Here is a 12,937-nt window from a genome sequence, read left to right on the forward strand (position 1 = left end):
AGTCGCGGGCAACCGCTGTTGTAACCAGCTGATCCAGGTTGATTTAGCTAAGGTTTGCTGAATTCATACTCGGGGTTCTCGCTTGGGGCACTTCTGCCACAGCATCGTAGCATTTTGTCATATGGCGTTTAAGTGACGCTGTCAGTGAACGCCTGTAGAAGGAGGCATATCCATATGTGCATTAGCGTAACATAGCACTGGTGTACTGAAAAAAAATACAGCACTCAAAACGCCTAGGTGATTCCGGGTAGTCGCAATGACGCTCTATGGTTAGTAAAAGCGGAAATCGTCACCTTGCTTCGCGTACTGACACCGAATGCGCTTTGCAGCTTATCAAAGGCCGAACCAGAGGCACGTCTCTCTCCGCACGCGCCACGAAACTCTATATTTAACTACGCTTGTGTGTTAAGGTTCAGTGACTACGCCTGCTGACGTATAAGCCGCCATATAACGCAACGACCGGCGTGCAGCCGTCAAAACTGCAGGGCTATGTACGCAACATTCGCAGCGGCAAAGGTACACAGCGATCCTTGCAATTAGCGCGAGTAGTCAGCGCGCCCGGAGATTATGCTCTATGTACACAGTACGTGCATTTTCGCTGCCCGTATACACGGTGCTGAAACGCCGCAGTCGCATAGCTGGCGTACCGGAAGAACTGTCGGTTACAAACGGCACTGCGTCGGCGGGGGTGGCATGATCGTTCAATGTTAATTAATGTGCATCTCGTTGGCGTCGACGGTGCGTCGATCCCCCAGTATGCGGCGGTTCTGATGCGGACAAGCCGGATTAGGCAATGTAACGGGTCCCCCCCTACCCTCCCCCCAGTCGCACCGGACGTTGTCGTTCCGGACGACATTGAGCCGCACTGTGACAGGCGCGCGGCGCCATTGTTCGCCAGTATGAGCGCGCGGTTAGTGCCGAATAGGGAACAGGCGCGCAGCATTCGGCGGGACGGCACACTTCGATTGGGGCGGTACGTCGACGCCGAGCATCGTGCGGTTTTGGTAGCGCGCGCTGCACGAGTCGGCTGAGAGTAACCGTGCCGAGGACGTGGTCCTCTTGGCCGTGCGCCGTGCCTGAGCGCGGCCGTCGTTAGGAGTTGCTGCTCGCTGCCTTGATGGCGCGGGACACCGACGGCAGTGGATTTGGACGCTCGCACACATTCAGGCTGGACCGACCGCCGTCTGGAAGCAGCACTAGCTGCTGGGAACGCTGCAACATGCGTGAGTATATGGCGTTCGGCACGTGGCCTAGTTCGCGGGTAGCTCTTGGAATAACTGAGCCTCGGAATAGAACCGTGCTCGCGGCTTACGTTAGCTTGTCATGCTGAGCTTGTTAAAGCATGATGAACCAATCTAACCCAGCATGAAAAACATGTGGCATACCGATCAGACGTACGTCACCACGAACGCGCCATGTTGCCTGCCAGGCCTACCGCGATGTTAGGCCTAAGATTCGGCCTGCTATCGCTGAAGCCTTGGTGATATGAGCCACTTATGGAATCACATCTGAGGAACATAGAACATGTATTCCTCTGTGCCATCGTCTGGCATTCCCCCAATATCACCGCTTTTTTTTTATCATTGGGCGAAACGTTTTGCTTTCAGGGAAACTGCTCAGCTTCATTACCTGGGCAGACGTTGCTGTTACAGCGAATATCGCTAGTGTTAGATCATTTTCTCTTCAGGCGTGCATTCTGAAGCACTGCCTAATTCATGAAGCTTGTCGGGTCACTAATTTTGCTTTGCGAACACACCGAGGCATCAACTTAACCTTCTCTCGCATGCATTAATCCACGAAACGAACGTTTTTCTGCAGCAGCCCATGGGCTGCATACGGACGTCGAAAATCCCCAGTGCAGTTAAGTAATTTTTGGACTATTATGCATTTTCACCAAAACCACCGCGTAAGGAACGACTTGTTTCAAGCCTTGCGCCATACCTACCTCGGGGTCCATCAGGAGTTGTATTCCTGGTGTCTTGGTTTGAACAAGTTTCTGCATGTGTGCATACCGGTTAATCTGAACTATGCTGTTACCGCTACCCTGCCAACAGGCCATCACTTAGTGCTTCACGTCTTTAGGGTTCGTTGTGTTTCCTTCGTCGACGCTGCCTGCCACACCCCTTAATGCACCGCTGGGCGTGACCGCCAGCTGCCCCCGTGGAAGTGTCTAGACCATGCATTGCTTTTTGAAACTCTACAAGCGCAAGATCACATATATCAAAGCCTGTCCGCTCGTGAAGAGCACCGCCATTGTATTTAAATTTTGTACAAAGGTGTTTGTACGCTGTACGAAAATGCCAGCACAGAGCATGAGAAGACGTGCTTCAAGTTTAATGATGTTTAGTAACCAAAAGCTGTGAAAAATACCACGCTTGCCCGCTTGGTACGTTTGGTTAGTACGTTTAATTCAACTTCGTTTTCCGTTCGATTACGTCGACGACGCTCTTCTTACTGGTTTTAGTGAGGAAGTCGGTCATGCAGCCAAGTCCTTTGGCTGTGCTGACGTTCATTGTATAGATATGGCAGAACCATCCCGTACAAAAATGTGGCACGTGTCATGAAGGTAAATGTGCGTGCACAATGTATATAACTTTCGCTCTGCCATCTATTGGCACGAAGGCTTTGCTCCTCGAGCCAACGGCATTCCAGGCTGTGGTCCAGCTGCAAGAGTCGCTGAATATGGCGTGCCCGGTAATGCATGTAATGCGAAGATAACTGCTGGTCCTTAAGGGTAACGGAGTGGATTCCAAGAGAAGGCAAGCGTAGCAGGGGGCGGCAGAAGGTTAGTTGGGCGGATGAGATTAAGAAGTTTACATCAGGTGACCACAGCCGGCACAGGACAGGGCTAATTGGAGAGATATGGGAGAGTCCTTTGTCCTGCAGTGGGCGTAGTCAGACAGTTGCTGCTGCTGATGATGACGATGTAACTGTCTAGTTTTGTGCTACATTATTTCAAGCACTCTGTAAAAGAACGCTTCTCCCTGCAGCCGCCATTCAGATGGTGGGACGAGTTCTTGCATAGATCTTGACAGAGTAGGCTTCAAATTTTGTCATGGCTTCGATTTCTTTGCCTTCATGCAACGCGGCGTTTATGTTCTTCCGGCAGGGCGAGATGCGAGATAAAAGTTCGGCACATTTGTGAATGCAAAACTGCACCTTACACATGGTGTTCGTGCTGGCTGCGTCCTTGAACATTTGTGGTTGCAAAGAATGCGCATGTGTGGATTCTCAGGTATTGCGCGTATCCGCAGACGCACTAGAGAGACTCTCCGTGGTAGCCTCGCGCGGCTGCTTGTATTCACGTTTCGGCGATAGAGCAATAATGAAGTACATCTCCCGCTATAGAAAAGCAGCAAGTCATTTTTTTTCAGCGTTGCTTCCTGCATTTCAGTATTAACCAGTATACTTAACTTCATTAGAAGCGCACAGTTACCTTTGCACATAATTCTGCTTCATTTCTTTCAATATATATGTAACTGTTCAGGGGAAATCTTTGAACACTGCCTGCAAATTTGCGTGACATTTTTACATTATCTAAAAAGAAAAATCAGTATTAAAGCTTCTGATAGGAGGATATAAAGGTCACACAAGAGCGAGCGATTTAAGGCGAATTTAACTGATGAATCGACCGCTTAATGCGCTCTGAGTAATGCATGCAACTGCCATTCTTAGGTGGCTCGTTGAACTGGAGGTTACTGCAAACACAAGCGCCAATCATCCAACTAGTAATCTTGGTATGAAATTTGACTACGGTAAACAACAGCCGTAGCCTCCTGGCACCCTTGTTTGTGGCAGGGTTCAAGGGCACGGTGAAGTCACGCCTCCGCGGCTGTGCTGCGTTTCGAACCATCCCTCACCCGCAGGGAAAGACAAGGCCAGTGAATGAACCGCGCTACGGGAGGTCCAACGTCGTACACAGGCAGAAACGGATATCAGCGTGTGCTAACGGAAAGGCATTTGGCTGGCACTCTCAGGCTATAAATAGCAGCGTACCATTGTCGCTGAAGAGGTAAACATGTGACACCTTGCCTGTACTCACCAACATGGCTGAAACCCGAGGCCTAACGAAAAGGCTTAGAATTAAATTGAGGACCGTGCAGCGAGGTACTGGAAAGAAGAAATTTTGAGAGAGAGAGAAAGTCAGCAGAAGAGATTAGAGAACAAATTCACGTTAATAATACGAGCACAATTTAAAATATGATTTTCTGCCTGAACCGCTAGATCTGCCCTCGTTATTGCCGCCATTTATGGCAAGATCCGCCCAGAATATGTCGACAGCAGACTGTCCTTTTAACTTCACGGCTATTAATCTCCACTGATAAGGCACAGGTCTTCTTTTTTATGAGCTACTACAAAAAGTAGCCCATTTACAAAGCTTCCAAGGTGTTTGCAGCATCATTTAGGCTAGTTTCTGGGGGGTGCAGCGGCAAGCTAAAATTGCAGGTTGCAAAGTTACGGCGCGCACTTAATATATTTGACAAATATAAGGAATAGTGATCGAAACTCTAATTCGCTAATACTTCCTCCTTAACCTTGAATCCGTACAAAGGCGCGACCTGCACAGCTTGTTCGGCGTTGCGAGGAGTGTACTCTGGGGAAAAGGTGGACCTGCCTTCCCGCTTCGCGCTACCGCTTATTTTAGTACCAGTCGCAGCAGAATAAAAGGGAATATTTTACAGCGAAAGCTGTATACATACGACGCCCCTCGCGATCCACGCTTCTGCTGTCTGCGGTTGAGGGTGGACGCTGGGAGATCTTGCAGTGCCGGCGCGCTCGACCACTCGGCTCTCGTTCCGCCTTCGTGTGGGTGGAAGCAGTTATGTTCCATTCGGGAAATTTTTACGGACTTTCAAGGAACTCTAAGTACCGAAGTTGTCTTACTTTCTCCAGATTCACGGAGTTTTCAAGCTGCTATGTGGAAAAAAAAAGAAAAAAAAAGGCTTGAAATAGGCAATTTTCGGTCTGATTGAAGAAGTTTTCGCTTATGGCACGGAACGTCACTGGGTGTAAGCTAGAAGGAGAACTTGCAGCGCTGGTGCTCTCTTCTCTCCCAATAGCCGCCGCGGTGTCTCAGTGGTTATGGTGCTCGGCTGCTGACCCAAAAGACGCGGGTTCGATCCCGGCCGCGGCGGTCGAATTTCTATGGAGGCGAAATTCTAGAGGCCCGTATACTGTGCGATGTCGGTGCACGTTAAAGAACCCCAGGTGGTCGAAATTTCCGGAGCCCTTCACTACGGCGTCTCTCGGAATATTTTACAGCGAAAGCTGTATACATACGACGCCCCTCGCGATCCACGCTTCTGCTGTCTGCGGTTGAGGGTGGACGCTGGGAGATCTTGCAGTGCCGGCGCGCTCGACCACTCGGCTCTCGTTCCGCCTTCGTGTGGGTGGAAGCAGTTATGTTCCATTCGGGAAATTTTTACGGACTTTCAAGGAACTCTAAGTACCGAAGTTGTCTTACTTTCTCCAGATTCACGGAGTTTTCAAGCTGCTATGTGGAAAAAAAAAAGAAAAAAAAAGGCTTGAAATAGGCAATTTTCGGTCTGATTGAAGAAGTTTTCGCTTATGGCACGGAACGTCACTGGGTGTAAGCTAGAAGGAGAACTTGCAGCGCTGGTGCTCTCTTCTCTCCCAATAGCCGCCGCGGTGTCTCAGTGGTTATGGTGCTCGGCTGCTGACCCAAAAGACGCGGGTTCGATCCCGGCCGCGGCGGTCGAATTTCTATGGAGGCGAAATTCTAGAGGCCCGTATACTGTGCGATGTCGGTGCACGTTAAAGAACCCCAGGTGGTCGAAATTTCCGGAGCCCTTCACTACGGCGTCTCTCGGAATATTTTACAGCGAAAGCTGTATACATACGACGCCCCTCGCGATCCACGCTTCTGCTGTCTGCGGTTGAGGGTGGACGCTGGGAGATCTTGCAGTGCCGGCGCGCTCGACCACTCGGCTCTCGTTCCGCCTTCGTGTGGGTGGAAGCAGTTATGTTCCATTCGGGAAATTTTTACGGACTTTCAAGGAACTCTAAGTACCGAAGTTGTCTTACTTTCTCCAGATTCACGGAGTTTTCAAGCTGCTATGTGGAAAAAAAAAGAAAAAAAATGGCTTGAAATAGGCAATTTTCGGTCTGATTGAAGAAGTTTTCGCTTATGGCACGGAACGTCACTGGGTGTAAGCTAGAAGGAGAACTTGCAGCGCTGGTGCTCTCTTCTCTCCCAATAGCCGCCGCGGTGTCTCAGTGGTTATGGTGCTCGGCTGCTGACCCAAAAGACGCGGGTTCGATCCCGGCCGCGGCGGTCGAATTTCTATGGAGGCGAAATTCTAGAGGCCCGTATACTGTGCGATGTCGGTGCACGTTAAAGAACCCCAGGTGGTCGAAATTTCCGGAGCCCTTCACTACGGCGTCTCTCATAGCCTCAGTCGCTTTGGGACGTTAAACCCCATAAACCAAACCATCTTCTCTCCCAGGAGGGAGCCGGTGAGGGAAATCACGATGGAAGCTGGGATCAGAGGACGAGGTTGTACCCTTGATTGTAGCAGATTTGGCGTTCGCAGATGGGACTCTATAGGCCGCCATAGGAGAAGGGAGTAAGCTGTCTTGTAGCACACTCCCTTTTATAAAAGAGTGCCTTATAGGGCAGCTACTTCTTTTTTACTCCCATAAAGGTGTATTCGTGTTTAGAGTGTACACAGGACGCACACGCTGCTCTTATCTCGCTGAGTTTAGCGTACATACTTGACGTGACATAAACGCCAATTTTTCGTTAGCGTTCACTTAAAATTTACTTACCAAGCATGTGCGAGAAATGAAGGTAGTTTTCCCGAACAGGCATGATCCTTTTAATGCCGTTTCAAGGTAGACGCTGGAATAAAAATAAATTTGGCTCTTGCCTGGATTTAGCGTTCTCTTTAATATTGCTCGTTCGTGTACCTGGATGTAACGGCGCACAGGCACTGAGTAGCGTTAGCCAACTTACAAAGTCAGCACAATTACCGCCGTTTACAGGTTTCTTGTATCGCTTCCTGATTCAAAGACCGCAACAAAACTTTGGCCTGACATCCTTGCATCCATGCGTGCTGGGCATTCCTTTTGGAGACACCGGCTACATGTCGAATGTAGTTTGCAGAGTAGGCGATAATCACGCTTAGTAAGCACAAAAAACCACATCTAAAGAATTACACGGTGACGATCACAGACGCTGCTACTTACATCTCCAGGCGTCAGGCCTCTGGCACGAGCGATTGTGTGGCAGCATGCTCATGGGATGCCGTGCGGAAGACTGACAAGCCACGATGCAACTGAGGGGTATTACAGTGAGTGTTGCCGTAGCGCTGTATCGGCGGATCGGATGAGATATGGGGGAGATTCAAAAGTCAGGTTAAACTTGCGCTGCGTGTGTGCTTATCCCGTGAACCTGTGCGTACGGCGCACAGTCGCAAAACCGGCCATCGTCCCTTGTCTATCGAAAAACACAACTGAATTTTTTTATGCGAAGCATACTACTTTAGCTACCACTTCAGCCCTTCACCGTGGTTATGCGCCTCCAAATCACGTGATACATGACGTCACACCACGTGACACGATGACGTCACGGCAGTGGAGAAACGGGGGCCCACCTCGCGCCGTCGCTGTGGTTATGCGCCTCCAAATCACGTGATACATGACGTCACACCACGTGACACGATGACGTCACGGCAGTGGAGAAACGGGGGCCCACCTCGCGCCGTCGCTGTGGTTGTGCGCCTCCAAATCACGTGACACGATGATGCCACACCACGTGACACGATGACGTCACGACAGTGGAGAAACGGGGGCCCACCTCGCGCCGTCGCTGTGGTTGTGCGCCTCCAAATTACGCGACACGATGATGCTTCGCATTCTCCAGGCTTAAGCAAGTTAAGCCTCAGCCATTTTTTTGTTGCCACAACAAATTTTCCTGTAGTATATTGGGACCTGACAACAGGACTTTTTGTAGTAACAACAGCACTTTCAGTGGTATCGAGCAGTTTCCTGTCGTAACGACACGGCCAGTTCTGTCGCAACAACAGAAAACTTCGCATTACTACAGAAAAATCTGTCGTAACGACAGGACGACAGAAATTTCTGTTTTGTTTCGAGATCGGCTCTGTCGCATTTTTTTTCCAGTTGATAGGAGATATTCAAAATTTCGCAAGTGCGCTTTGCCGCATAACAATGTTGCTCAAGACAATTAAGATGGCTGACCATGCGTTTCCAGCTGAAGCAAAGCACGAAGGACTAGTGGTTTGTTTTATTCTTCAAAAATACGTTTCTTACATTCTTTCCCTACCCTTAGCGCCTGTCCTGTACCCCATACAGTTTTTTATACAGAAGTCAGCCATCTTGTCTTTGGCAATACAGTTGTTAGGGAAAGCGCACTTGCGGAATTTTGAATATTGGATATCGTATAACGGACGAATAAGGCGCAGATCGCTCATTACGGCCCCGCCCCACATGTAGATGTTTCGAGTAATTCCTCCCGCATAAATCCAGCCTTAGAAACCACGAAAGTAGGGTTACCACGGGCATTTGTCATTAGAACGCCGAGTGCAGCCAAGCTGATTCTCAGCAGACATGCCCCACTCCGTCTTCTCTACTCGCAGCGAGCATATCCAAGACGCACCTCATCATCGGCTTCGTGGTGTTCCTCATGGCCTGCATGATCATCGTCCTGGTGGCCCTGGCCGTCACCATAGCGACGCACCGCTACTTCTACTACAACGTGGCCCCCGCAGGCTCGTCGGGAGGCGGCGCCGGTGGCGGCGGCTCGGACGGCGGAGTTCCCGGACAGCCCGAGCCGGAACTGATCACAGACATACCCTGCCCTGTGCAGAGAGTCGAAGGTCAGTCCACTGCCATCGGAACACCGGGGCCAAGCTTGTGTCGCTGTTTACGGTAAATAATACTAGCGGAATGCGATACGTCTTATCTCCGCGAACAGTGGGCTAAAGTGATTGGTTTTGGTTTTGTTGGGTTTTAACGTCCCGAAGCAACTCAGGCTATGAGGGACGCCGTAGTGAAGGGCTCCGGAAATTTCGACCACCCGAGGTTATTTAACGTGCACCGACACCGCACAGCACACGGGCCTCTAGAATTTCGCCTTCATCGAAATTCGGCCACCGCGGCCAGGATCGAACCCGCGTCTTTCGGGTCAGCAGCCGAGCGCCGTAACCACTGAGCCACCGCGGCGGGTGGACTGAAGTGAGTGTTGTACCGCGACACTCTTCGGGATGTGGGCTGCATGAAGTTATGTGTATAACTGTACTGGACTAAAGTGAGTGTTGTACAGTTATACACATAACTTCATGCAGCCCGCATCCCGAAGAGTGTCGCGGTGGAATCAACGCCTTGAACCGCACTCAGTGACACCTGTCAGAGAAGTTTTCTTTAAATTTTTATTGAGGTATCAAAAGACAAGGACTGGTACTCGTACAATTCAATAAAGCCTCCACCACCTTTGCGCCTTCAAATCAAATCAGATCCTTCCTGGCATGTTTCTATATTTTTTATTTACGTCAGCTTGCCGCACAGAATTTTTTTTGTGTGTGTGTGTGTAAAGGGGGCTGAGGAGTGTTTAGGTGCACTTCACAGACTCCTGGAGGAAGCTGGGTTGTTACGTATGGGGAGGGGGGGGGGGTTCCCAGATCCAAAACAAACCCACGAATCCAAGATTCAATGGTGGTCTAGGTACCTTTGCTATGGAGTTGCGTAAGCAAGACGATATAGAAGTCTCCTCGTTAAAAACCGCAGTAAAACCGTTTTATCAACCCGCAAGTACACATTCGTGCTTAGCCTTCAGAGTTGGTTCGCTGCGCCGTGGTTGCGTAGAGTTTCTATGGCAACGGAAAGGAAGCGTACTAAAAGAAAAAAGCAACAAGCGTTGGCATTGACGTCATCAAACAGGAAAGCAGCTTGCGGCGTGAGCTTCGTGTGATTGAGACAGAACCGGCAGTGGCCTGCGCCTCAGATTAATGTGTAATGTGTAATGTGTAACCTGCTGCGCTCGCTTCGCGATCGCGGGAAATGTACAGGCGCGGACAAAAGTAAACGGAGCGCGCAACTGTCTTCGAATATTTTTCACGCGTCTCCTAATTGAAATTTCTAGCAGTGGTACGCGCATGCTGGTAGAGGAGGTTGGTGGGCTTTCTTGTAGACAAACAACGCTTCTTCATTACCGATGGAGAAAGCGTGATTGTACTTCGAACGCAATAGCGTGCTCCGTTTACTTATGACCGCGCCTGTACGTGAGGTTATTAAGCAAGTTTTCTTATTTTCAAGTGATTCAATTAAGACACGTTAGACTTAAATGAAAGCTTGCAGTGAGGAGCAGTATCCCCCTTGGAAAAGACTGTATTTGCAAACTTTGAAATTCTTTCATTCAGAATTACCGCCGTAAAATTGAATGGTGACACACTTCATTGCTTTTCAATGACCGTCAGAATTGGACAGTGCGAGGGCAGGAACCACTCTATATCCGGTTTTGCAGCGCTTAGGAATATTAGGCCACCATTACCATGTTCGCAGAGCACCTCACAATACTTAGTCATTTTCTTACAACGAAAAATAAGAGTAGTAAGTCCTAGCATGCCGTATAACGCCACTGTAGGACGCTAGCATCAGCTGCCAACAGTTCATGCGCCGATAGTCTCGACGGGCCAGGTACGGGCCATGTGCGGGCTCTTTTGACTGCATTGGCGCATGCGTTGTGCGTTGCTGACGGCAGCGGTATAAGGTAGCGGTATACGTTTTGTTAAGGCTCTATAATAGGCCCGTTGAGCTGCACGGTGTTCGCTATTGGTGGCCGACAGATGGCGCGAGTTGGCAATGTTTAGGGAACCTACGTAGAAGAGGACTTTCAAAACCTTCATTTGATTGGAACGTCTGCCAATTTTACTGCTTGATAAAAAAGAGGCAAAATTCATTCAACACTCTTCGTGAATATAACAGTGCAATAGCCTCATTTTCCACATGCTGTTCAGACCTGAGCAGGAATTACCGTTTATCAGCGTAAATTCAAGCATATTGAATAACTTTAGCCTTCTCCTGACTGGAGGTAATTTTTTTTTAGCCTCAGGTGTAACAGTTTTCCTCTTTTATCCCTTCTCCAAGCTGCATGCTATGAGTTTATATGGCTTCAAAAAGAATAAGTGAAATCTATGAGTCGATAGCATAGAAGCCTCACCGAAGCAAAAAGCCAGCAGCAAATTTCCGACGTAGCCAGAAAAATCCTGATTGGCTGGCATTCAGTAGCGTCATCAGTGATGTCACCAGAGTGGATAATGCCCATTGGATAGAGAGAAGTGACGTCACCAGACCAGGTTTGTCTGTGAAGCTCCGGAAGAACAGCCTGGGTCTCACAAGTCCTACCAGTAACTTCCGGCAAAGACACCAGCAGCTTCGAATGTTGTCGCATTAACCAACACATAAATGAATGAGGTGTTCCTGTGTTTTTGTCGCGTACATGTATTATAAATACGCGCGGCAGAATGCATATTTAAACAAAAATTACACGTAGTCATATAATGGAGCGTGAAGAACTTCTTGATTTGGCACCCATGAGCAGAAGTTGATACAGACAAAGCACCTATATTGTTGAGGGACCCCCGAGACCATTCATTTTGCTCCTCATTTCTACAAAGGTGTTACTGTATGAACCGGAGCAAGCTATGTCTGCACGGTTTGTACTAATTAGCATAAGGAGCTCGCCGGCTCGTTTGGAGGCGTTCGGTGTCACATCTGGATCGTTGCAAAGTGTCAGATCATATGATCACACATGGTCGGTGTGTATATAATGAGGTGTGTGACTGAGCATGACACGTAATCATTACAAGCATGTCATGTCCTGTGATGTCACACACCATGTGACGTCACCAAACCGGAAGTGACGACAAACGCCTCGACTGGCTCCTCCTGCTACCCCATCCCAGGTTATGCACTGTCTAGGCATATGCTTTCTTTTCTTTTCAGAAGTGACTGAGAGAACAAATGCTGATTACAATGTACTATCGCACTCAGTACGACTTACAACACGCATCAGGTGGTACAAGCTGATGTCATGAAGCAATGTGAGTTGGGCGCTGCAGCAAAGTACTGTGTATATATCTACCAAGCAGCGTGCCTGCGTGCCTGGTACTGTGCAGCACAGCACATTCATTTTCTATCAAACGCAATCCAGGAGAAGGTGCCTGCCACAGCGTTGCACGTCATCCTGACCGGAACTGTACGCGGAGTTTTAACGATGTTGTCGCAGATACATGGTAGTAAGCAGTGGATCCTCAGCGCATCTGTCGCCTCTTTGTTTCTTCTGTTCTTGGTGAAACTGGGTCAGACTGCGAGAAGCACGGCTGCAAGGTCGTAACAGACACGGAGAAAGCGGGCAGCGCGCGCTGCTTCATGAGGGACGACGCGTTCGGCTACCGCTACCGGCACACCACGTACGGCGACCGGGAGGTCAACTACAGCCTCACCTACGACATGACCTCGCAGGGGCCCTTCGCCGATGACGTCATCAACAACGTCCGCGTGCAAGCGGTATTCCTCACCGAGGACACGCTCAGGCTCAGGGTTCGTATGTCATCGGAGTGGCACCCATTTCTATATTTTTTTAAAAACCCTAATAAGATAACTGCCTGACAATGAACCTTCTTAATGACCTCCAGTTAGCCCTGACCTCCGCTATTCGCGACTACATTGTCCCAGAGGATTTCCCAAACTCCTTAACTAATTTCTACGACACCCTTCTCTTCTATCCCATTCCACTATCCCTCAGGCCTTATTCCCTCCGTTTCTCTTTATTGACATAAAATATGTTATCAGACAAGAGTAGAGAAGGTGACCAGTAATAGATTTCTCTTTCTATCTAGGAACGCACATTCTTTGCAGCCTCAAAAGTAATTAATTATTTTTCATGCAACGAAGT

General features: G+C 49.2%; 1 protein-coding gene across 1 annotated transcript in view; it reads left to right on the forward strand.

The window, feature by feature from the left end:
• Positions 1-888: 888 nt before the first annotated feature.
• Positions 889-12,937, forward strand: part of LOC149365506 (lysosomal alpha-glucosidase-like) — a 33,175-nt gene continuing 21,126 nt past the window's right edge. The window contains exons 1-3 of the mRNA XM_089543155.1: positions 889-1,223; positions 8,622-8,861; positions 12,347-12,582. Of these exons, the coding sequence (XP_089399281.1) occupies positions 1,118-1,223; positions 8,622-8,861; positions 12,347-12,582 (582 nt within the window). The 5' untranslated portion in view covers positions 889-1,117. The remainder of the gene's footprint in view (positions 1,224-8,621; positions 8,862-12,346; positions 12,583-12,937) is intronic.

The sequence above is a fragment of the Amblyomma mixtum genome, chromosome 1 (assembly GCF_055824585.1).
Source record: "Amblyomma mixtum isolate Tamu chromosome 1, ASM5582458v1, whole genome shotgun sequence".
Classification (NCBI taxonomy): Eukaryota; Metazoa; Arthropoda; class Arachnida; order Ixodida; family Ixodidae; genus Amblyomma; species Amblyomma mixtum.